Source organism: Rhizophagus irregularis, chromosome 2 (genome assembly GCF_026210795.1).
Source record: "Rhizophagus irregularis chromosome 2, complete sequence".
In the NCBI taxonomy this organism is placed as follows: Eukaryota; Fungi; Glomeromycota; class Glomeromycetes; order Glomerales; family Glomeraceae; genus Rhizophagus; species Rhizophagus irregularis.
In genome coordinates this window covers 1,154,121-1,180,969 of record NC_089430.1, presented here as the reverse complement: position 1 = coordinate 1,180,969, position 26,849 = coordinate 1,154,121, and the positions used below count along the sequence as shown (strand labels likewise).

At 25.2% G+C, this 26,849-nt stretch overlaps 5 protein-coding genes across 5 annotated transcripts; 2 read left to right on the top strand and 3 right to left on the bottom strand.

The window, feature by feature from the left end:
• Nucleotides 1-10,105: 10,105 nt before the first annotated feature.
• OCT59_011693 (uncharacterized protein) lies at nucleotides 10,106-11,401 on the top strand (the record flags this gene model as incomplete). Its single annotated transcript, XM_066133943.1, has 6 exons — nucleotides 10,106-10,266; nucleotides 10,346-10,479; nucleotides 10,598-10,652; nucleotides 10,759-10,861; nucleotides 10,946-11,040; nucleotides 11,128-11,401. 6 exons carry the CDS (start codon nucleotides 10,106-10,108, stop codon nucleotides 11,399-11,401), a joined length of 822 nt encoding a protein of 273 aa, XP_065989257.1.
• Nucleotides 11,402-15,800: 4,399 nt separating this feature from the next.
• Nucleotides 15,801-17,227, top strand: OCT59_011692 (uncharacterized protein; the record flags this gene model as incomplete). The annotated part of the gene is made up of 6 exons (XM_025333247.2): nucleotides 15,801-15,961; nucleotides 16,044-16,183; nucleotides 16,301-16,343; nucleotides 16,473-16,635; nucleotides 16,727-16,821; nucleotides 16,909-17,227. 6 exons carry the CDS (start codon nucleotides 15,801-15,803, stop codon nucleotides 17,225-17,227), a joined length of 921 nt encoding a protein of 306 aa, XP_025174075.2.
• A 1,084-nt stretch (nucleotides 17,228-18,311) lies between these two features.
• Nucleotides 18,312-19,833, bottom strand: OCT59_011691 (uncharacterized protein). The gene has a single exon (XM_025319333.2). The coding sequence runs from the start codon at nucleotides 19,807-19,809 to the stop codon at nucleotides 18,406-18,408; it is 1,404 nt and encodes a 467-aa protein (XP_025174074.2). The 5' UTR covers nucleotides 19,810-19,833; the 3' UTR covers nucleotides 18,312-18,405.
• An 878-nt stretch (nucleotides 19,834-20,711) lies between these two features.
• Nucleotides 20,712-23,580, bottom strand: OCT59_011690 (uncharacterized protein; the record flags this gene model as incomplete). Its single annotated transcript, XM_025319332.2, has 10 exons — nucleotides 23,319-23,580; nucleotides 23,136-23,199; nucleotides 22,881-23,056; nucleotides 22,206-22,803; nucleotides 22,088-22,120; nucleotides 21,979-22,008; nucleotides 21,872-21,916; nucleotides 21,542-21,805; nucleotides 20,811-21,457; nucleotides 20,712-20,735 (listed from the first exon to the last, which is right to left on the bottom strand). Exons 1-10 carry the CDS (start codon nucleotides 23,538-23,540, stop codon nucleotides 20,712-20,714), a joined length of 2,103 nt encoding a protein of 700 aa, XP_025174073.1. The 5' UTR covers nucleotides 23,541-23,580.
• A 1,237-nt stretch (nucleotides 23,581-24,817) lies between these two features.
• On the bottom strand, nucleotides 24,818-26,828 carry OCT59_011689 (uncharacterized protein). Its single transcript, XM_066133942.1, has 8 exons — nucleotides 26,547-26,828; nucleotides 26,458-26,469; nucleotides 26,341-26,382; nucleotides 25,619-25,684; nucleotides 25,326-25,379; nucleotides 25,216-25,251; nucleotides 25,079-25,147; nucleotides 24,818-25,004 (listed from the first exon to the last, which is right to left on the bottom strand). Exons 1-8 carry the CDS (start codon nucleotides 26,722-26,724, stop codon nucleotides 24,994-24,996), a joined length of 468 nt encoding a protein of 155 aa, XP_065989256.1. The 5' UTR covers nucleotides 26,725-26,828; the 3' UTR covers nucleotides 24,818-24,993.
• Nucleotides 26,829-26,849: the final 21 nt, after the last annotated feature.

Below are 26,849 nucleotides of genomic sequence, written 5' to 3'. Positions count from 1 at the left end.
AATCTATATTTAAAGATACGAATATTAAAAACTTTTAAGTATTTTAAGTATTTTTAATCAATAATTTAAATATTCTTTATTTGAATTTACCAAGATAAAATATAAAAATATTTTATAGTTTATGACACGTTGCAAACAAATAAATAAGAATTGCTTAGCCAGTTAATTAATAGAGTAATTAATTAAATGAGTAATTAATTAATTTTGTCCTAGTAATTGAAGTAATACAGTAATAAATAATCTTTTTTGTACTTTTTACGCTTCAAGAAATTTTTTGATAAAAATTTATTATTTCGTGTTAAACATTTAAACCCACACCAATATACGACACTCCCGACCTTATTATGACTTTAAATTAAAATGTTAAAACGAACGTACATGAATCCATATAACATAATTAATACTTTTTATTCTTTAACATTAAAAATATATATCTTAGATTAATTTATCATAAATAAAGAATGATACAATAATAATAGCTTAAATTTAGATTTATAGTGTATATTAACTATTTTAAACGTTCATTATGTTAAAAATTATTTGAAAGAAGTTTGAGTCAAACAATTTCATTTTCAACATTAATTTCATTATTATTTTCGATAATTATATTAATGGGTAAATCGTTTAATTCAATTGAAGCAGGACTTGGATAAGATTCCTCATCTAGTTATATACTTCGAATAATTTTGAATATCACTTTTTTTTTTTGTTAAAAACCAACTTAGAAATGATCAGTTACATCTAAAGTGGTGATCATACAGAATAAACCTTATTTTATTACCATAATTTTTTAAATTATATAATGTAATTTTATTTGTAATCTACATATTTAAATATTAATTATCACCAATCACTAATTATAATCTGAATAATAATAAAAATTAAAGAAAAATTTTATAGTTATATGCAACAGTTTTTGTGTTTTTCAAAATGATTCAATCATGAACCATCCTGTAACACTTTAAGAAAAGCTTGGACTGTGATCTGTGATGTAATAACTATGAGTTTGATTGGCTTTATATTGCATAATATTAACATAGAGTTTTTTATGTTTTCAATTTTTTTCAATAAAACAAAGTTCATGTAAAACTTTTTAAATCAGTTAAATAATATATTTGTATTTAAAAAAACAATTGTATATTATTGAAGAAAATAAAGAAAAGATAAAGTTAAATGATTGCACAAGAGTCTATAAGAAAAAAATATTTCAGTTACTATTAAATTATAATAATTAATCATATAACCAAAATTATCCAATCAAATATTTAACTAATCATGTAATAGTGACATGAAATTATTACTTTTTAAAATTTTATTTATGTTTTATAATTTTTGAACTTCTATTAAATAGTCAAAAATTACTTGATAATTTGGGTTAAATTAAGAGTCATGTAAGGGTGACCATTCAATCAACTAGTTATTTATATTTATATTTTTTTTTGTTAAAATTTGTGGGATAAGCAATAACTGATACTAAAGACTGCGGATTAGGTATTTAATTAACTCAAAAATAATCCTTAATGAATTGATCAATCTTGCAGATGAATGATCAATCAAAAATTGATTAATCTTGATTGACAATGTGCAATTGATTTCTTAATCAATTTCGTCGTTCAATCAAACAAAAAAAGGATATTCGATTGTCTAACATTTTAATAATAATTTTTCGCATAAAAAAACTAATTCATATTTATTCATCATCTATCTAATTAAAAAAATTGTCATATTTAGATTACCCATATAAATAATTTGAATTGTGTAACATTGAAAAGTGTGATATTCTTGCGCCCGATCTATTTCGTTTAAGAAAATCTTTAAACTGATACATTTCCGGTTAATTAAAATTTTAATTGGATTTTTTTTTTATTCTAATAAATTAATACTAACAAAAAAAAGTACGGTTATTACTACTCTCTTAGTTACCACAACTAACCATTTCTATTAGATAAACAATAATAATTTTTTTTTATTTTTTATTTTTCGGATTTTACCGTAAAAACTGAAACTACCTTTTTAATCTTTTTTATTAATTTTTTTATCCCTTCGGTTAACTTTAACCAAAATTTTTCTTATTCTTTTTTTATTATATTTTTATTGGATTTTTTTTAATCGGAATTTATCAAAATTTTTAGAATTTTTTTTTTAACCCAAAAGAACATTAATATTCTTTTTTAGTTTAGATCGGATCAAAACTATAATCAAATTAGAACTATGTCCTACAAATTTTTTGATGTTTGATGAGATTTTTTTTAGTCAATGATATTGTTTCTGACTAATAAATTCGTGTAAAAATATTTTTTTTTAGTATCAACAAATTTTTTTTTAGTTAATTTGTTTTTAATTATATAGATACATAACAATATTAATAATTTTGTAATGAGAACTTTTTTGTTTATTGAGATTAATTTTTTCAATATTATTTCCTGACTAATAAATTCACATAAAAATATTTTTTTTTTGATGAGATTGTTTTTAATTATATGGATACATAACAATATTTACCTGCATATTATTTTATTTAAATTAATTTATATTTTATTACTCTCATAATCTAATTATTAATCAAAGTGAACTTCTAATTGTGACTAAAAATTTAATATTATATAGTAATACTACTACTCCTGGTGCGAAGCAACGGGCAACTGCTAGTATTATATAATATAATATTACTATGATCAATTAGTATGGCTGGGTTTGTGAGGGTAAAATTGATCGTCCAATTTAAGCAAAATTTATTTGGTCAAGAAATCAATTTTAATTAAAGATGATAACTCGTGATCGATTAAATCAATAACCAAATCCTGCAAAAATGCACAAAAATCATATGACGAATTTTTTATCACTATGTTACCCCTGCTGCTGCTTTTTTGTTTTTTATAAGTATTTTGAGGACAGAGAATTTTTTCAGTTGACAAATTCTATTTGTTACTACACATTATTTGTCACATGAACGCTATACTTAATACGGGGCCAAACTCTTAATGCAGATCATTTTTGTGACATTTTTGTAGGGTACGCTGGAGTCTTAAGAACCTTACTGCTCATGTGATCTTTTACATCTACATTTCTTAAATATTTTTATCTTTAAAAATAACTTTTTGAGAAAAGTTTTATTTAAAATAAATTTCTATTTATTTCAAATTTAATAGATTTGCCACAGTCAACGGATCTAACCTAATATAAGAAGAAAAAAATTCGTTCATTATTGATTAATTTTTATAGTTAATAAAATAAAAAATATATTTTATTTTAGGCTTACTAAATATTTCACAGAAAGATAGCCCAATCTATTCATTTTGAAGTCAAAGGAGTAATCTAAAGACAAATAATTAAATAGTTTTTCAAAAATCGATCATACTGTTTGGCATGATTTTGGTACTAGATATAATCAATGCTAACAATAATTTTAATTGCATTTTTTTTTTAATAATTTTTTTCATTATTTAGTAATAAAAATATAGCAAAAATATTAATTTTAATTTAATGATTTTAAAATAGAAAATACCAATTTTACCATATTATATCAATCCAGCTAAATCATTTTAAAATTCTCCTATTTGATTCGAACCTAAGAGGTTTTTATTAAAAATAATTTGCAAACAATTAATAATGACTAAATATATTTAAATAGTGATTTTTTTTAAAAAAAAATAGTAATTAAACAATAAATACTAAAAAAAAAGATGGTATTTCTCAATTCAAATCACATGACGGAATATCAACCAATCAAGCCAAATTGACAAATAATCATACATTACTGTTATTGTCATACGACACGCACCTTCATTTTTTTTTTAAAAAATTTCAATACACTCATTTAAATCATTTTTTTTTAATATATATCAGCAGTAAATTCATGGTACAATAAATTTGATTCGTAAAATTTGTAAAAAATATTAAACCATATTATGTATTCTTTTAGATGATTAGAATTCCAGCTATTGAACTTAAAGACATGCTAGATAAAATACAGGAAAGGCTGTATAGATTTTAATTTGATGTATTTTGACCATTTAATAATTGCTATAGTTGGAGTTACCATTTGGACTTTAAAATCTCGGTAATACTGGTTATATGAATTCAGCTTTATAATATCTTCGAGTCTAGGTTCCTTAACGTACGCACCGTGCGTACGTACATCTCCTACCAGAGTTTAGGAGTTATGCACTTGCACGTGATAGCGTTAAATTTAATACCAGTCGGTGCGTACGTTAATATCATACACATGATGCGTAAGTTAAAGATGCTCCTTCGAGCCATGACAGAATTACAGGAATCTTTTAATAAGTGAACATAATTCCAAAATTTCATCAATGTACTACGGATAAAGAATCAATGTATACCATTAACAAAATTTTCCGATCAATTAACCTAAAAATTCGAAAAAAATTTAATCGAAATTTCCGCCACTTGCTATAGATGGTAAAGAAATGATTTCAATGATATTATAGTCCTCTCTAGATCATCAATAACCTAGTTTATTATCTTAGTTTATTATTTTTATTAATCATTATAAATAAAGTAATTTAATTTAAGGACTTTCTCTGATATAAGACTTTGATCGCCTTTGTAAAATTCACAGTTTTTATTTAAACAGAATAGATTTTTTAATAAATAAATTTAAATAATTTGTAAATTTAATATTTAAATAAATGAAAAAATTGATAAAAATTTAAAATTTTAGAAATAAAAAGTAAAAAAAAGATAAGAAAATAAAGCAAGTAAATAAAAACAGGAAATAAAAAATAGAAAACAATATCTAATATTTCAAGTTCTAAAAAAATTGATTTATTCATTATAACTAACTGACAAATATTAAAAAAACAAGTATATCCTAATATCTTAAACTTATTACAAACATCTTTGATTGATAAAATGATTGAATAAATATAATTTGTCTCATCAAATTGCCATGCCTAAACCTTCAGAAATAACTGAGATATTAAATAATCTAGACGTATAAATAGCTTGTGGATGAGTAACTGTGGAATTTTCTTTTTGAGACTTAATTAGAAGATTTGATATTCTATACTTTTCAGCTTCTTCAAATTGCTGTTTGATTTCAGCATACTTACGATATTTAGTTGTATAAGACCTATGAAATAACTCAATTAATTTACATATTTTATTAGTATCTGGTCTATTGTTCGGATCTGGATCCCAACATCTTTTCATTAAATCAATATAACACTCTGGTGCTTCTAACTTATTTATCTCAGGTCTTTTATTTTCTTCACATATATCTAATGCTAGATAGATATCATGAGCACAATTTTGAAAAGGTTGTCTTAAAGTTGCTATAAAATACATAATCATACCGAAGCTATATATATCAGCTGCTTGTGTATAAGGATTTCCTCTTAACACTTCAGGAGCTATATAAGGCATCACACCACAAATTTCATTATCTATATTACCAACTTTTCCACTTAATCCCATATCCGAAATGCGTATATCCAAACCAATATTTTTACCAGTTTTGAATAATATATTTCCTGTATGAAAATCTCGGTGAACCATCTTCTTTTGATGAATTTCTTTAAGACCATTAATAATATACATAAGCTTATTTAATTTTTTTGACCAATCAAAATTTTTATTCTTATTTATCCGGTAAGAAAGATCTCCAAGGTCTGCGTACTCGAGAATCATAATATATTCTTTCGTATTCGGGTTTTGAGATATTCCATATACGCTTAGAACCTTTGTGCCACGTCTAGCCTTTGAATATGCTCTAACCTATTTAATAATTAGAAAAAAAATTACACTAATTGTATAAAAAAGAAAGATTGAAAAAAAAAGTTTATAAGATCTAATACCTCATTTAAAAATTTTTTAGAGATATTCTTACAATTATCTAAACATTTCAAAGCAACATTTTCGCGGGCTACTCTTTTCCATTGACCATCAAAATAATTTGGATCATTTTTTTTACCGTCACAATGTAACGGACCATGCTCCCATATTGCCGAATATACCGTTGCGAAACCACCTTTTCCTATCTTTTTTAAATTTTTAAGCTGGTCATGGGGTACCCATTCAAATACTACATCATTCTTATCATTCAATTTTAATTGCATTTCTCGTATAAAGTCATCAATTTCTTCATTTCCACTGGTCCAGTTTGAAAAATTATTTTTTAAATAACTTTTAAGACATGTTCGACTACACCATTTTCTATCATTAAAGCATTTTTTACATTGTTTCTTATATGTTTTACCCATATTTATTTAACAAAGAGTGAAAGATTTATATAATTGAAAATTTTGAAAGAAAAGGGAATGAGGAGAATAAAATTATTTATATAATTAAAAATCTCATTATTTCTAAGTATGGAATTTTTAATTTGTACATTTTTTTGATTAATAAAAAAACGCCAAACATTGAACAGGTCATTGAATGTTGAAAATATGAAAATATCCTAATCAAACTCGTTTTAAAATAACTTTTTTAAGCTTTTGATTAACATGATTAACAACCATTTTGGTTATAGTCAGACCTCCATATAATCACCCTCTGAATAAGAACACCTCTTTATAAGCACCTATTTTATATATTATTGGATGGACCGAATGAAAATGGGCTACGTAGTGGCATCCATGGGCCCTGTGATCAATTTAGCGTTATAGCGCTTTTGAATTTTGATTATACTGTACCTTATTTTATTGATTACCCACCATAAATAAGCTTTATATTTTTCATTTACATTTTTTTTCCTTTTTTTTTGCTCCACTTTATTAAATAAGTAATTTACCATAAAATTATATTAATTACATATAATCACTAAAATAACAGTCTATGAAAATCTCATCTTCTCCAACAAATCTTAGTACCATGTGGCTGTGTTGAAATAATTCTTTAATGTGAATCCCATTTATACATCTATTCGGCACCGTCTATTTATGCTTAATATGACCATGATTTAAAGTATTCCGGATTTGTTATAATATGGATCTCAGCTAACTATTGATGTACAAATTTACAAAAATATTTCTTAATGAGGTTTATACTAACTTAAATAGATTACATGACTTATTAAAAAAAAAAAAAGACCAATTTCCAGAAAAAGTTCGTTGCATCTCTTTTATCTTAAAACTTGGTTCGCAGCAGGGTTAATTGAAGAAGATTTTATAAAAAATAACGATTTAATTAATGAATAGATATTGTTATTTACAATAAGCATTTTTTAATTTTTATTATTGAAATAGTAAATTGAAATAATTTCAGTATTATTTATAACAATAAATTATTCAAATTATTCAAATATTTCATCGGCAACATTTGATATAACCGAATGATCAATCATTCCAGATTTGGTTTAAAAAGTTAATTTTCAAATCAGTTAAATTCATACAGATCTTTTTCTTCCATTGATCTCTGAGAATTACAGATATAATATGTTATGATAGATATGTTCAATATGAACTTATATATGGTTGAGTTTACATGATATTCTATACAAAATCTCTATTGCATTACCTTGAGTGCAGTTGTAACATCAAAATATATAATCACAAATAATTTGTTTTATATTTAATTCTATTGAGTAGTTGAGAGAATTTATAAGATTATACTTTGATACTGAACAAATGTAATAAGAATAGTTGGAACTGATAAATTCAACAAAAAAAAAATTCGATATTAAACAGTCACATGACGTCTATTTTATTTACTGACAAAAGAAATGAATTTTTATATTTGTAAAAATATGCAAGGTTCAATTTATAATTGTAATGTAGATAAATAAGCGTTGATATAATGGTATAATATTGTCTTATTAAAATGTTCGAAAAAAATTTACAATAAATTGTATGAGGCACGTACAGTATAAGTTATAACATAATTCTATCATATCAATTTTTTATTAATAAATTTCTGTATGTTGGCCAAGTGTAAAATGAAATGAACATTTTCTTATCTTTTTGCTCATTATTGTTAACCATATCAGTAAAGGTTTAGAACGGATTTTGGTTCACAATTTGGGTTGAACAATCAACAATGTGAACATGTTGTGGCGTAATACGAACAACTCGAGATAAAAAATTCACGAAATTTCATTGCGTAGGAATTCCAACGAAAAATATTTCCTTTTTTATGGTTAATTTAATAAAACACTATCATACATTTTTTTTATAGAAAAAATATATATATACTTTTTTGATGATGGATTTTTTCTATTGATTTAATGACTTTTTTGATGACTTTTTCTGTCAACTTTGATAAACTTTTTGATGACTTTAAAATGTAATTGAGAAAAAATATTATTATATTTTTAAACGTCCAGATTATTTTTTATATTAAAATTTATAGATAGATTCATTGAATAATAAGAGAGATCAATACGATTTTTTTGTACCGTTCTAATAAATATTGTAATATAAATTAATAAATCTTTTTCCATAGTATCGTAATTTTCCGCCTTCCTTATATGTTCTGGAGATATTCCTCTTAAAAAAAAAATTGTTTTTTTAATTAAGAAAAAATAGTCCGTTAAATCTTTAAACAATGATTGTTTTCGCAAATTATTATTTGTATACTTTCATTTCTCGCTCGTTTCTAAAATAATTATTTACCATTTTATTTCTCATAAAGTTTATTGGTAATCGTCAGACTGATTACGGATCTACAACTTACAATTTTTCATTTCCTCATCTCAGAAAATATCACTGGGGTGAGCGTTTCTTCAATTTAAAAATAAGAAAAAAATCATGGTATTAATAAAAAAAACCTATAAATAAAAAAAAACCTAATTGAAAATATTTTTTTGTTTTGAAAAAGATCGAAAATATATATTTTCGACGATCGAAAATAAAAACTAATTAAAAAAAATTTTATTATTCAGTTTGAGCCAAAAAAAAAATATATATATAAAATGATTAAAAATTTATTTATTTTACGGTATTGAAAAAAAAATTGATTAAAAAAAATTTTTTTTTTGTTTGAACCAAAATATCTTTCAGTATTAAATAAAAAAAAATTGAAAATAAAAAACTAAAATTTTTTTTTCTGTTTGAAAAAATTTACAATCTATAAAAAAAGGCAACCGGATAACTTCAGCTACACAATCTGCTGTGACTGGTTGCATCGTCCCAAAAGAAATTAAAAGACAAATTAAACTTTTTTACATTAAATTTATCTCATTGGCAAAAAAAATCTCTGTTTAAAATTTCAATTAATTGGAGCTGTATTAGCTCCCATACTGTATCACGCGTTTCCATGTTGCGCAATTATTTGTAAATATCGGATAAATTTTTTGTTATATAGATTCTTCTTCAGTGTCACCCTTAATTATATCAAGAAGGATAGCATAGATTTATGACATTTACATTCTTGCTATAAATAAAGTTTGTATAACTATTTAAGGGTGGTTACGTCCTAGTTATGTCTATGACGTGCTTAAAAAAGTTACGTCATATATCATGCGTCTACATGTTTTAATTATAATATAATTAGTAATAGAATACAAACTTATCTTCCCCTTAGGATTACGTCCTAGTTACGTCTATGACGTGACAGTTTGCACCTTTAATAACTATCTCGATTTGAGTTTCATAATCACGCCGATCGTACTATATATATGTCCCATTATGATTTTTCTGTATCGAAATTTAAATATAAAATTTAATGATAAAACTTGCTGATAAACTAGTTTTATTTGCGTTATGAATCAATTAAGTGAAGAAGAACTATTTAAAAAGATTTAAACAAAATTTCGATAATTTGACCAATGGTAATGATGATATTATTGAAAAGTTCATTCAAATACTCAAGACAATCGCTGCATTTTTAATCGGAGTGTAAGACATGAGGTTACACAAATCATTGGCCATTCTTTTATTTCCATAATAGTTCTTCATTATACATTTAGTAATAAGATTAGCTTATATAGTAGCTTAAATAGTGTAATAAAGTATACTAACCAAAAAAACTAAATATTTTCTGGAAACGGTTCAGAAATTGCAATGTATAAAGGGGAGTTTGTACAGGAAAATATAAATTATAATTATCCACTTTTTTCACGCACGGTAAAAGTATACTCTGTCATTAATATTTCATTTTCTTACATTAACTGTTAAACACTTTCACTCATATTCCAAATTCAGGGATGTATTGGTCAAGATCTTTATTATTATACAAAACCTCCTTATTAATTAGCCTTTTCACTACGTTTGTATTATCATGTTCTCCAGAAGTCAATAATGGGGATGTTTTTTCAATAAATCAATCAAATACCAATACTCGATTGCAACTAAATCCTCGTGATGCGTAAGTTACAGTAATTTGTAAAACTATACTTTTATTAATAACAAAAATATTTTAAATCCAATTTTAAAAAACTGTACAGAAACCCGGGTACTACTATCTATACAGTAAATTCTAATATTATTAAACCGCTTTCTTATGAAATTTTTCTGTTAACACAACCTATACCTGGTTTTTATGAGTTTCGACCGTTTGAAGACTTTTACCGAACACTTGGTAAATACAATATATATATATACAGTATATATATATATATATTATTAATTTAATCAATCAAAATAATTGTTAAACAATCATAGTTAAAAACGTGGTCTTTTTTAATTTTAAATAATAGTTATTGAAATGGAAAACCCAGTTCTTTTTATGAATTATTTTGTATTAAATCATAAGTTAGTATTGTATTTAATCTTTTTACATAATTTTTATAATTTTTTGATCAATTCTGATTTAATTTATTATATTTTTCTTTTCTTTTTTTTAAAAAAATATTAAAAGTGCTAATTCAGATAATCAAAGATTTAGTATCAATTGTGCTAAATGTAATATCCAATCAAATTCTACTGATTGGGCAATATATCATACTTCATGTTCGATAACGGTAAAATTTTTTAACCTTTATATTTAATACTTGTTTTATTAATAAGCAATTTCTAAGTTGATTCTATTATTTTTTCTTAAACAGAATAAATCATCTAACCTTTGTATGAACAGTGAAGGTCCTAATAATACTTTGGCGCGTTCTAGTTGTGAATATGCGACAAAATGGGATCTTTGGGGGTATATTGAAATTTTTTTTTAATATTAAATCTTCTCTTATAATTCAAAAAATTAAATCAAAAATTTATTGAATGGAAATTTAAATAGGAGAGCATCAATTGATTCTGCATGTTCGAGTTCAACTGGTTCTGCATGTTCGTGTCCAACTGATTCTGCAGTTTTGAGTCCAACTGATTCTGCAGGTTCGAGTTGTAGTACGCCTATGATAAATACTGTTCCTAATAACGTTCAAATCTCAAAAGGTGGATTTGTAGCAACAGTTCTTGGATCTATCTTTGGAACAGGTCTTATTACTCTCGCGACCAGTTATTGGTTTATCCAACGTAAAAGAATTTATCCTGGTCATGCATTAAATACATAGTAAAAAAATAATAATTGATTTTATTATACAATATTTAAAAGTCTGTGCTTTGGTGATATATGATAAATTAAATTTTGATTTATATGAATTATCGGATGAATAAAAACTTTTTATAATGTATTAGGGAGGATTGTAACAATCTGCTCTTAGGAAAACAGGATTTGTTATATATAAACTTTTATCTTTATTAAATAAACCTCTATCCGATAAATGATCATTTTTCTAGTAGTTTTATTCCGAAGAAACTTAGACATGTGATCATTTTTCTGAAAAATTTTTTATAAGGTAACTATTAAATACAAAATTTCTAGATTCTAAATGCGTATCTTATATTTAACAATAAGAAAAAAATCATGGTATTAATAAAAAAAACCTGTAAGTAAAAAAAAAACCTAATTGAAAATATTTTTTTGTTTTGAAAAAGATCGGAAATAAAAGAATTAGAAAAAAAAAGTTTATATTTTCGATGATCGAAAATAAAAACTAATTAAAAAAAAATTTATATATATAAAAAATGATTAAAAATTTATTTATTTCACGGTATTGAAAAAAAAATTGATTAAAAAAAATTTTTCTCCGTTTGAACCAACAAAAAAATTTATCTTTCAGCATTAAACAAAAAAACTGAAAATAAAAAACTAAATTTTTTTTTTCGGTTTGAAAAAAAAAGAGCCAAAAAAATGAAAAAAAAATATTGAAAAAATTTACAATCTTAAAAAAAAAAGGTAACCGGATAGCTTCAGCAACGCAATCTGCTGTAGAGGTCTGCATTGACCCCTATTTTACAACCCGGCACGGACTTAATATATTAAAAACCTAGCCCGGACCGGACCCGGACTATTATTATATCATTTTATTGTAAAAACAAAAAAATCGGCCAACTTAATTTTGGCAAGTTTAATTTCGGCCAGAATTAAGCCGATTTTGGCCAGAATTACGAAAATCCAGGTTTACAGGTTTACAGGTTTACAGCTGATTTCATAATATACGGGACAGTCGGGACACCTAATAGTAGTGTCTAAGGCATTTATTAATTATAAACTGCAGCAATATATTTATTGTAGGTATATAACCTACGAATTTTGAAGTGTTTTAAAGTGAAATACATATAAAACCTCCTGGATCGTGAGGTTAAACTGATTCATATGCAATGTTTAGTATTGGATAGTTCTTAATACTATTTTGAGAAATAGTTTTAATTTATTACTTCGGGAAATAATTGATTTTATTAGTCAATATAATGAGGATGATGATATAATGTTTATTGACTGCGGGATACCATCATTATGACTATCAACCTATCAACCTATCAACCTTTTAATGAAGATTATTTTATTGGTTACTTAATGATCAATTATTGAGAAATAATCACGTAGAAATATGATGATCATAAGTTATATTCCTAGATATCGATTTCCTTCTTCGATGTTCACCTTTGTTATCCGTTCTCCATTTATTAATAAATCTTCTTTTTCATTGTTTATTCTAATTAGTTCATATAATAAGGACATAATGACATATAACAACATGAAGTTTGACCACCTTGAACATAACCTTCGACCTGAGAAATAACAACTTTTGACCTCAAAATTAATATTTTAGACATTCTTTTTAATATTCGATTTTTTTTGCCTTTTTCTTATGAGAATAAACTGCCACATTAAGATATTTTATATTTTAATGGTTTTTGATAATATGGAAGGGGAATCTATCGCATTTTGGTTGGAATTTAGGATTTGTATAATTTTTATTTGATGAATTTACGATTTTATTTTTATTTTAGTTCATTATTTTATTATTTTTATTGTGAATGTTTTATTTTTAGTTTAGATAATTTATTTTTAGATTGATGTTATTATATATCTCCCTATTAGTGGGGAGGAAACTAAGAAAATTAATATTTTATTTTATTTAATAAAGGAATATTCACGTAAGGCCATTGAGCCCCAGCCTTACATTACCGTCAGTACATTCGGTAAAACTCGGTAAAGTTTCGGAATAAGGTAAAACCATATTGTTAGATTCGGAGCACTGGTCCGAGCACAGTCATTTCCGGTTTCCGGGTCCCGTTTACAGACCTCTACTGCTGAGTGCATCTTCCCAAAAGGACCGAAATGAAATTAAAGACAAATTAAACTTTTATTACATTAGCATTATCTCATTGGCAAAAAAAAAAGATATCCGTTAAAAATTTCAATTAACAGGAACTCCTAACTATGAATAGATAGGCGCAGACATACTGTATCACGCGTTTTCATGCTGCGCAATTATTTGTGTTTCGAAATATGGCCAAATACAGGAAAGTCTAGGAATTTTTTAATGGTGAATTTGACTTTTATTCTATTTCGGCTAATAATTATTGCTTACCGATCTCTTAAGATTTTCTCGTCTTCAAAATTAAATATGCTCCTAAAATTTACTTCTGGAAAAACTAAATTATAAACTGATAAGCCGAAGTTATGTCGTTATTCGATTTTATATTTAGATTGATAATACTGATTATACTCTGAAAAATTAATATTGATTTATTTATAAACAGTCTACCACTAACTACTTGTATAGTATGAATCGAAAGTGAAAAGAAAAAGATATATTCAAATTTGTAGCAATTGGTAGCTACTAATAACGAAATTATCAATAAAAAAAAAAGACTCATATAATATAAAAGTATGTTTTTTCGTTCCAAAATTCTGGAAATTTGAAATTATACATATAAAGTTTAAAAAAATTACAATTTAACAATTAATGTTTTTTTATAAATATGCTAAATAAAGCAGTTAAATGTATTTTATATATTGATTTTTGTAAAAGTTGCATTTTTTCCTTCCTTTTATTTAACATGAATACCAACTTTTTTCATTACACACTATATTAGTAAAGTGTCCGAAGCAGCATAAAAATAAGTATCTTCCAAGTAACACCACCAAATTTTTCACACCACGTGACTTTGTAATGTTCATCACCGGCATCACACCCCACCGCGTTTTTCACTGTTTTGAGGGACGTTTTTTGCCTCCCAAAATTATTTTTTTCACATCCCCTTAAATGTGGTTAATTATAAACTTGGTACGGTAAATAAATAAAATACGTTACAAGATCATGTGATGCAAATTACTGAGCCTTGAAACTTTAATCACGTCCTTCCGTAAATAATTTTATTATATGTTATTTCAAATAAATTAGATCTCCTGAAAATATAAAGAAATATTTTAAAGTTCTATTATTTAAAAAATTATTTAAAAACCCTATACGTTAGATAATAGAGATTATATGAATCAAAAAATTTATAAATCATATACGATCAAGTCACGTTCATTATTTTGAAGATAGAAATAACCGACAATTCATAGATTAATTGAGTAATATATTTGCAACGACATGTTTTATGTTAAATAAAATAATAGATATATATGTATTTTTTTCTTAAAAATAAATAAATAACGTTTAATACCTACCGTACGTAAAATAAGAAATAAAATTTTCTCACACTAAACATTTTTCTTGTAAGATTTGTGAACAGTCCTATCACTTAGTGATACTTACCATAAATGTTTATAATAACTTTTATCCTGAATGAGCTTTCTATAAGTCTCAAGAAAAATAGCATAGATTATGTCATCATTCTCGCTATAAATAAAGTTTGTATAACTATCCCGATTAATAATAATGAAGTCTTCATAATCACGCCGATCGTACGATATATATACGGTAAAATGTCCCATTATGATTTTTCTGTATCGAAATTTACCAAATATGACAAAACCTGCTGATAAACTAGTTTATTTGCGTTATGGATCAATTAAGTGAAGAAGAACTAAAGCACATGTTCAATGCAAACAAGTAGGTAAAGGTTAATATTGTGATGCTTATTCAAAAAATAATGAGAAAAAATTTGGATGATGTGTAGAGTGCAAACAAATAAATACAGAGAAGGATTAGTGTCGAACTTGCAATTCAAAAAGACTTAAACAAAATTTCTATAATTAGACCAGTGATAATGATTATATTTATAAGTTCATTCAAAATATTCAGGACACTCTTCAGGCGATCATTAATGTAGCTGCATTTTAATCGGAGTGAGAAGTCCTGAGGTTACACAAATCATTGGATAACTATTTTTAACATATTCTAACTTTTTATCCATTCTTTTATTTCCTTAATTCTTCATATATTGATTATACATTTAATAATAAGATTAGGTTATTATTATTTAATAAGGAATGTTCAATAAAGTATGTTTATCAGTACAAACCAAAAAAACTAAATATTTCCGGAAACAGTTCAGAAATTGCGATGTATAAAGGGCGTTTGTATGGGAAAATATAATTTATAATTGTCCACTTTTTTCATGCACAGTAAAAGCATACTCTGTCATTTCACTCATATTCCAAATTTAGGGATGTATTGGTTAAGATCTTTATTATTCTACAAGACCTTCTTATTATTTAGCTTTTTCACTACGTTTGTATTATCATGTTCTCCAAAGGTCAATAATGGGGTTGTTTTTACAATAAATCAATCAAATACCAATACTCGATTGCAACTAAATCCTAGTGATGCGTAAGTTACAGTAATTTGTAAAACTATACTTTTATTATTTTCTATAATGAAATATTAAATTCAATTTTAAAAAACTGTACAGAAAACCGGGTAATGCTATTTATACAGTAGATTTTAGTAATAGTAAACCAAGTAAACCAAAAGATTACGAAATTTTTCTGTTAACACAACCTAAACCTGGTTTATATGAGCTTCGACCGTTTAAAGACAACCACACACTTGGTAAGTACATCATATGCATATATATATTTTAATAAATAATATTAAAAAGATATATGTATATTTTATTAATTTAATCAAAATAATTGTAGTTAAAAACGTGATCTTTTTAATTAATAGTTATTGAAATGAACGCCGTAGCTCCTTTTGTACTAAATCATACGTTAGTATTGTATTTTAAAATCTTTTTACATAATTTTACAATTTTTCGTATTTTATCGTTCAATTACTAATTAATCAATTCTGATTTAATTCACTATATTTTTCTTTATTTCTTTTTTAATATTAAAAGCACCAATTCAGATAATCAATTATTACATTTGCCTTTTCCTTTTTTTTTTAATATTAAGAGTATTAGTTCTGATAATCAAAGATTTAGTATCGATTGTGCTAAATGTAATATCAAACCAAATTCTACTGATTGGACACAATATCATACTTCATGTTCGATAAAAGTAAATTTTTTTAACCTTTATATTTAATACTTACTGTATTTTATTAATAAGCGATTTCTAAGTTAATTCTATTATTTTTTTTCTTAAACAGAATAAATCATCTAACCTTTGCATGAACAGTACAGGTCCTAATAATAATTTGACGCAATCTAAATGTGGAGATGCGACAAAATGGGATCTTTGGGGGTATATTGAAATTTTTTTTTAATTTTAAATCTTCTCTTTTAATTCAAAAAATTAAATCAATAATTTATTTAATGGAAATTTAAATAGGAGTTCTTTTGTAGATTCGAGTCCAACTGCTTCTGCAGGTCCGAGTCCAACTGCTTCTGCAGGTCCGAGTCCAACTGCTTCTGCAGGTCCTAGTCCAACTGCTTCTGCAGATTCGAGTTGTAGTACGCCTACGATAAAAACTGATCCTAATAACGTTCAAATCTCAAAAGGTGGACTTGTAGCAATAATTCTTGGATCTATAATTGGATCGAGTCTTATTACTCTCGCGACCAGTTATTGGTTTATCGGCGACCAGTTATGGGTTTATCGGTTTATCCAACGTAAAAGAATTTATCCCGGCCATGCACTAAATACATAGTAAAATAACAATAATTGATTTTATTAATACAGATTTTAAAAGTCTCTTTAGTGATATTATTAATAGATTTTTTTAAATTATGATAAATTAAATTTTGATTTATATAAATTATCAGATGAATAGAAAACTTTTTATAATGTATTAGGGAGGATTGTAACAATTTGTTCTTGGGAAAACAGGATTTGTTATATATAAACTTTTATCTTTATTAAATAAACCTCTATAAAAAAAAAAGAATTCTAGAAAAAACTCCGATAAATGATCATTTTTCTAGTTTTTATTCCGAAGAAACTTAGACACGTGATCATTTTTCTGAAAAAATCTTTTATAGAGAAACTAAATACAAAATTTCTAGAGTAAATAATATTTTATAAAATTCTAAATGCGTATCAAAATTGTTTGATATTATTAAAAATTAAAGTTCAACTAAAATGTGCATTTTGTAGGGAACTTCGTCCCCATCATCATTGCTTAATTTTAAAATACTGTTACTAGCGTTTTACCAAGATATTTTTTTTTTTTTTTTTTTAAAAACTAAATTTTTTTTAATAAATTGTTATTTTTCAGTTCTTTCTAGACTGAAATTTTTTTTGAATATTTTTTTTTTGGTTTTTGAACCAAAATTTTTTTGAACGATTTATCATAATTCACTTATCAAGATGAAATTAACTTATCATGTGAATTAGCGTTAATGCTAGATAGTGATCATAAATCAATAAATCATGGTTAGTATTACGAAAGAAACCTGACTTCATGATATATTCAAGTTGAAATATTCGAGTTAATCGAGTATATTTATATTTGTTTTTTTGGTATTACTAAAGATCACCGGTGGTGATGGTCACCATACCAGCATTATGATGTACTTTTGGCCAAAATTAAAAAGCTAATAAAATACTGGCCGGCATTACATCATAAATTCACCACTAGTAATCGTCACCACTGGTGATATTTAGCAATACTTTTTTTTTAAAAAAAAAAGAAAAAAAAACGGCCATTTTTTTTATTATAAATATGGTAAGATGATCTTTCAAAAAAATGACAACAGAAATAACAAAAAATTTATTGATCGTCTTTATTTTTAAAAAGTAGACATAATACATCTCATATGATTCATATCATACCACTAATATCACGCTCTACGATACCAATAATAATATATAAACGTCCATCAATAATCAATTATTTAAAATACATGAATTACGATCAAGGACCCCATCATCTATATATTTATGAAATATATCAGAAAATTCTTTTTTAGAACAATGACTACTTAAATCAAATTTAATATAAAGTAAACAATTCCTTTCTTTCCAATTATTTAAAAATTCTTCTAATTCTTTCACCGAGAATTTCCAATCACCATTAATTTCAATATGTTGTAATTTTTTCGAAATTGATTTTATTAAAATTTTTAATAATATATCCCCATCTAAATAATACCCATTCATAATGATTTTTTTTAAATCATTGCATTTTAATAATAATTCTTCTAATATATCACCAACTTTATCAACAAAAGGGAAACAAAAGTATTCAAGTTGAGGACAATGTTGATATACAACTCTGATAATCTTTATGATTTCTTCTGCTTCAACAAGTGGTTTATAAATTTCGATTCTTTTAAGAAATCCACCCGTATTTTGAATTAATTCTCTTACTTTTGTAAGGTAACAAACCTTAAGATATTGAAGCTTTGGAAGTTTAATTAAATGTAAATCGTTAATATAATTTGTTGAATATCCTAACATTAAAGTTTCTAAATTTATGAAAGAATTTAATGTAATAAGAGGAATACATAATCTAATTGGTGCATTAAAGTGTTTGAGCGTATTTGAATGCTTAATTAATGCTTCACTCATATCTTTACAAAAAACATCCCAATCGTGCGTTCGACTCTTTTTTCCTTTATAACAAAAATATTCTAATTGACGTTGAGCTTGTATTAATTTGAATAAACCATTATTATCTTTATTACGCTTTCTTATTTCAAGTTTTTTGATATTTACACATATTTCCGCCAAAGCATCAAAGATTTTTTCGTCAATATATTGAGTACAAGTGAATTCTACAAGATTACTTAGATGATCCTTTATTTCTATATAATTCACCATATCATATTTATTCTCATAAAATTCATGAGAAAGGTCAAGACATTTTATATTAGAACATTGATTAAAAATAATATTATAAAATTCTTTTTCTATAATTAATTTTTGATTTTCTAAAAGTTTTATATTGAAACAAATTTCAATAACTTTTGATATATCAAAAATTACGATAGATTTTATAAAACTTATATAATTGATTAATGGTTTTTGTGGTATAAAAGATAAATTAAAATCAATACCATTTTCATTCATTAAAATTTTGGATTCTTCAGATAAATATGAAAAAAATAGTTTAATGAGTGAAACATATTTAAATTTAAAAAGTGCGTAATTTAAATAATTTTTCCATAAGATTGGTATGGTCGTTTTACACCATATACTATTTACTAAAAGACAATTAAATAATGTATTATAATCATCTTCTAATTCTTCAATGATTAAAACGAGTATATCCAAAATAAGTTCAGACATCGTTGTTAAAAAAAGAGAAAAAAAAAATTTTGGGGGTGAAAAAACCGTATAATATTTAATATTTTGCTTTTGTACTTATTTTAAATGCAAGTAAATGTGGTAACACAAGTGACGTAATTATAAGACAATTAAATAATTTATATGGATAATTCAGTTTTCATGGGATCGCTGATGACATCACATGAAACTTACTGCTGTAATCGGCCTTAAATGCGGTCATTGTAACGTTCAGTATTTTTACAATTATTGTTTTTATATCAATTCTATATTTTATTTTATGATAAAATATTAGTTAAAAATATTAAAAATATGAAATATGAATAATTAATTAATTATATCCGAGATTATGAATAAATTTTTCTGTTATACTTAAATCTCCGATTTCGATTTGTTTGATTTATTAATAAAATTAAAAATGAAATTATTAAATTATTAAAAATAGCTGTTTCCGCCAAAAAATCATCAATTTTGCGATATTAATAATTTTCTTTTGTAAATTATCTTGCATTGTAGCAAAGAAAAGGAAGACGTATTTTTTTTTGATCACACATGATCAAAAATAGTTAATTATATCATAAATTATTAAAAATCAAACTAACGAATTCAATTTTTTTGATTGAAATTGTAATTTACTACATCTGAGTAATTCCTTTATTGTTTACTTAACTGTCGAAAAAAAAAAATAATGAAAAGCCGGAAAAAAAAAAGAAAAAAAAATATGAAAAAAAAGTACATGGATGAACTTATGGTTTAACGGATATGAATAATACCCCAGCTTAACCTTGTAGGATAAACTTGATAAATAGTCGCGCAATATTTGAAGAATAAAATTTGCAGAATTTTCCGCCATATATTGGAAACGAAAAATGTTTGTGGAACGGGTAATTCTACGCGATAACTTATCACTTCTTCGATGATTTTTTATTCTATTAAATTAATATGTAATTGTTAGTGACTTTCTTAATGTTGAAAATTTACAAAAAAAAAAATAAAAATATTACCGAATTTTTCAAATTTTTAATATCATTTTTTACATTATAAGTCCCACCATTTTCATCATATTTTTTATACCATTTCAGTGCTTCCTTAATATTTTGTTGAGTACCTTCTACGCCATCTTTATAAAAACTAGCCAAATGTTGTTGAGATGGTACAAATCCCTTCTCGGCAGATTTTTTATATAATTCAAATACTTTAAAATTATCCTTTTGTATACCATCACCATGTTTATAACAAGCTGCGAGATGATATAAAGCTATATTTAATTCACCATCAGCGGCACGTTGAAAATATTCAAATGCTTTATCATCATTTTTCTTAACACCACACCCTACACTGTAGCATTTTCCGACTTCATAATGACCATTTATATCATTTTTTTTGCTTGCTTTCATATGCCATTCAAAAGCTGTACTGTCGTTTTCATCTATTCCAAATCCTTTATGATAAAATATTCCAACTATCACTTCATAATGCTCTAGAGTTGTGTTACTATTAAGATAATTAAAAATTTCCTGAGATTTTGACACATACTTAATCAAAACTTGTTCAAAGGCAAAACTTTTTGTCCACCCAATGACATTTCTTCTTAAATAAGCTTTAATAATTTCATTTAAAATATTACTTGGATCATCATTAATGTTAGTTTCTGTTTCATTTAACAATATAAAATGTATCAAGTAAATTTTAAATAACCAAAATATCAACAATATCAAAAAAAAGTATGTCTTACCAATTTTAGTTTCGGTTTGGCTAACGATAGGTGAAACAGGTGATTCCGCCCCAGTTTTACTAATGGTAGGTGAAATAGGTGATTCCGTTCCAGTTTTACTAATGGTAGGTGAAATAGGTGATTCCGTTCCAGTTTTACTAATGGTAGGTGAAACGGGTGATTCTGTTCCAGTTTTACTGATGGTAGGTGAAACAGGTGAAATAGAAGACATTGATTCCGTTCCAGTTTTACCATTAGCAGATGAAACGGATGATGGCGGTGTATCTAATCATAATAATAATAATTATTTCAAAGTAGATTTTAAACAACATCAAGCAAATATACACTTACAAAATTGATTGTCGATTTGATTATTACTAGATGACGTTGGCGTACCTAATAATCATTCTATTAATATTTTATGGTTTAAATAAATATTAAGATAATCATATTCTTACCAATTTGCGTTCCAGTTTGATTTAGCGTATCTAATATTTTATAATATTAATTTTTAATAGATTAATTTTTAATTAAATAAAACAACAAATATATAGAGATATCACACACAAATCTGATTTTCATCTCCTTCATTGTCGTTTTCTAACAATTACTTTTGTTATTAATGTTATAATAAAAAAAAAATAGACGCTTCTATTTATATTAAAAATACTTTCAATTCACTTACTTAATTGATTTTCAATTTTGGATATAACCAAATCGCCATTTTTTGATTGTGGAAGTTGAGATGGTTGTGGTTGTAGTTGTGATTGTGATTGCGATTGCGATTTTGGATGTAGTGGTAAATGTGACGGATTTAATAAATTCGGATTTAGTTTACATTCTCTAAGCTCAGCGTCTCCTAAGGATATCTTTTCCAATGTATCATAAACGCTATCAATAGTTGGTCTTAATTTTGGTTCACCGTTCCAACATTTCACATAAAGTTCTATATAATCTGAAGGAGTATTATCTATCGGAACTTCTCTTAACTCTTCACTACAAACTTGAAGATATAAAGGAATTCGTTCATTATATGGAGTATTTGGAAAAGGTGGATGTCCGCTCGTTATCTCCCATAAAAGAACACCTAAACTGTAAATATCAGATCTCTTATCTTTTTTATAATTTTTATCTAGTAAGCATTTTGGTTCAATATATGCATGTATTCCATAAATTGTTGAATGTGATGTGGAATCAACGGTTGGTTCAATTGTTAACTGTTTAGACAATCCGAAGTCTGCAATCATCAATCTATTATCATGAACTAATATGTTCATCGAGTGCTAATAGATGAATAAAAAGTTAATTATCAAATAAAATTAATGAAATCAACGAAATAAACTAAAAAAAATTATATTACCAAATCTCTATGAATTATTTCTCTGTTATGTAAACACGTCAATCCACGAGCAATATCCAAAGCCATCCGAATTTTATCGTTCCATTCAAGCGAAGAAAAATTCTTTTTTAAATAATCTCTTAAATTTCCCTGAGTAGCATATTGTAATACCATTACGTATTTATTTAAAGATATATCTATTATCAAATACAAATTAATTAATTAATTTTTAAAATCTCGTAAAATTTCATATAGAAAGATAATATTAATATTAACCTTTCGTAATGCCACAAAATTGATTTATATTTGGATGAAAACCAACTATTCTTAAATTTTTTAACTAGAAACAAAGATTTATTTATATAGAAATGATTTAGTATGTTAATAATTTTTTTTTATTTCGATAAATTACATAATAATTATTTTAACTTTTAATTGAATATAATATTTAACCCTTACTTCTTTAAGAAACTTCTTCGCATTTTTTTCATCGATGGACTCGTTAAAAAGTGTTTTTAATGCCAAAGTAATCCTACCACTTTTCCAATAAGCTTTACTTACAATTCCAAACCCTCCTTTGCCAATTTTTTCCACATTAATGAATTCATCATATTCAAAATAATTTATGTCTTCATTTTCTTTTCTTAAGTTAATCCACTCACTTATTGTTTTTGACGCCATTTTCAAGGGTATACGTAAGGTTTAAAAACACGAATTTTTTTATTGGAAATTTTTGTGGTAAAGTCGAAGTATATATATATGTATGAGATGATCGTCATCAAGTTGTACAAGTTACGTAAATTGCAAGATTTTAATAACCATTATTTCCATAAACCTGAAGTTACACGTGACAAATTTAACAATCAGCAAGTTAATTACAAACTTTAAATTTTTATGTAAGGATCTACGCTACTAACGCTAGGGATTTTTTTCCGTTAAAATAAATTTTTTTTACAGTTGAGAGCAAGAATATTATGGCAAATTGAACCGAACAGTTTTATCCGAGTTTGAGCTTAACCGATATAGTTAGTCTCAAACTAGCTAGTACCAGTTTGACCGAGTTTATTAACCTGTTCTTTACACTAGTTTTAAAACCGAATTTTGATCAACCTGAATAAACTCGTCGAGACGTTTTCTATTATCACCTCTCAATTTATAAATTTTACAATACTTATTTTCTTTACTAATATTTGACTTCTGAATCCAGAGAAAGTTCGAGTATCTCATAGAGTCTTAATCTTTAAAACTTGGTTAATTTTAAAAGAAGATTTTATGAAATATAATGATTTAATTAATGAATATATATTTATTATTTATTATATGCATTTTTTATTATTTAATTGTATTGCAAATATTAACTAATATTTTTAATAAAATATTATATTTGATCATATGGAAGTTGGAACATATGAATATCAAAGTTAATACATTTTAACTCGCCTCCAGATTGGGTTTATTCATTAAAAGTCGGATTCAAACTAGTTTTTCAAAAACCAGAATACTAGATTTTAGTTTTGGTTAGATCTAATTTGAGCATCAAAAACTACCAGTTTTGAACCAATGATTAATTCTTTCTTGTACTACAAATAAGTTAGTATTATTTAAATGGTCGATAATAAAATTAAGATCACGTTCATAAAATTAAATAAAAAAATCGTGCATTGCTTATAATATTTATCATTCATATTATTTAACTAGAATAGGAAACGGACCCAGTGTGGGTCCGAAGCGTCTCTACTTTCGTATCCATAATTTTTGCGGGACATTTTATAAACGATCGACTAAAATTTGTCGAAGTGTAACAGTGTACTCAAGACGCATCTCACGTTATTAGTCCGAAATGTAACGAAGGACTATATACTATTGTTTGAATAAATTCATGTATAACGAATGGAATAATCCGTCATGATTTTACAATATTTATGACATAAATTTACGTTTAAATCACGGTAGTAAATACATTTAATAATTTGAATAAATTTATTAAAATTATTTAAATTACAAACTAAGAATTTTGTAAAACATTTACTACTCTAGTCTTAGTGTTTAAATAACCCAAGAAAAATAAATAGATAGATAAATAAATAAATGATAATAATTTAAAATATAAAAAAATATATTGTTAAAAGACAATTCAAAATCCATCTAAAGATAAAAAATAACAAATTATAAATCAATTATTTGCTTTAAAAAGAAATTTAATTTATATAAGAACTTACCATCAGGAATTTCCAGTTCATCTTGTTCTTCTGAATGAAGATTTGGATTATTATATACTTCGTCATCATCTATAAGAAAATAAATATACTTAAAATAATATAAAAATTATTTGTTATTACGTAAAATTTTCACCTACCATCGACATGTTGTTGAGTTATTTTCTTTTCATCATCTAAATTTTAAATAAAAGTCGCGTTAAATAAATGAAATTGATATAGTAATTTAATTCGTTAGTAATTTACTTACTATTTGAATTTATTTGCAACTTTTTAAATTCTTTGGATAATTTTTCACTATCTCCTAAAATTAAGATATAGATTTAATATATAAATCAATCTCGATTTGTCAATCCCTGTAAAAAATCTGATCCGTGTTTTATCTTTCCATGTTTTAATAGCCTTAAATCATGGAAATTTTCATCTCGCTAACACAGATATCTGTGAATGTATCATTTTCACAGAATTTTTACGGAAGACACGGAGAAATAATGGTAATATTCAGATAAAAATTTTTTATAGGGAATAATTAAAATACATTACCTCTAAAAATAGTAATTACTTTTGATGATTTGCTATTTCGCTTATTTGATTTATTAAAATCATTAACTAAAATAAATATTAATTATTAAAAATCATTATGTAATAATTAGGGATGGCAACGGTCACGGTCATTAACCGATTATGACCGGTCATGACCGTGACCGATATCGGTCGGTCAAGACTTCTGACCGACCGTTTGACCGACCAAATTTTTTTATGAAAAATTTAATAAAAAACGTCGCGAAAACGTTTTTTTTATTAATAATTTAATTAAAAAAAAACGTTTTTCGCAACCGTTTTTAATTATTTTAACTAAAAACGGTGCGAAAACGTTTTTATTAATAATTTAATTAAAATAAAACGTTTTCGCAACGTTTTTTTTAATTATTTTAACTAAAAACGGTGCGAAAACGTTTTTATTAATAATTTAATTAAAATAAAACGTTTTCGCAACGTTTTTTTTAATTATTTTAATAGAAACGTTGCGAAAACATTTTTTATTAATAATTTAATAAAAAAAAAAACGTTTTCACACGTTTTTTCAATTGCCTTAATAAAAACGCTGCGAAAATATAAAAAAAATGATCGGTCAAACGGTCGGTCAAACGGTCGGTCGGTCGGTCAAAGGTTCTTGACCGGTCATGACCGACCGATGACCGACCATGACCGACCGTTGCCATCCCTACTAATAATTCAATGCTGTAATATCAATAATTACTTACTATTGTTAGGAATGTTAAAATCATACAATTTACTATGAAACCCTATTAATAGTAAAATAAAGTAAATTATTACAGTCACCAAAAAATGATAGAAATTATTATTTATACGGTTAATACCTTCTTGTTCTTCTATTATAATAAAAAGATAACATTAATAATGTATTTTAAATAAATATATTCATTAATAAAATATTATACACTTATACCTTCTGTTGCATTTTTTGGTTCAGGTAGATTTCCAAAGTTGTGGATTTTACTTGTGAATAATCTGCTACTCGTATAATTTTCTTCTACTTTATTCATTTCTAAATTATTTTTTTCTGATTTGAATAAATCATCTGACATATTTTGATAATCTAAATGAATTCTGCTTATTCTTCTCATAAGTTTATAAGCGGTAGGTCTTTTTAATGGATCAGCATCCCAACATTCTTTTATTAAATTTTTATATTCTAATGGCGTTCCTGGCACAATTTTTGGTCTTATACCGTCAATAATATTCATTACAA

Excerpts from the sequence above, each read along its gene's own strand:
- OCT59_011691 (XM_025319333.2), bottom strand. The coding sequence starts at position 19,809 with ATGTCTGAACTTATTTTGGATATACTCGTTTTAATCATTGAAGAATTA.
- OCT59_011689 (XM_066133942.1), bottom strand. The coding sequence starts at position 26,724 with ATGAGAAGAATAAGCAGAATTCATTTAGATTATCAAAATATGTCAGAT. Across the intron at positions 25,685-26,340 it reads TTTTAACATTCCTAACAATA|TTAATGATTTTAATAAATCA; the intron begins GTAAGTAATTAT and ends TATTTATTTTAG. Across the intron at positions 25,252-25,325 it reads GTTGCAAATAAATTCAAATA|ATGATGAAAAGAAAATAACT; the intron begins GTAAGTAAATTA and ends TTTAAAATTTAG.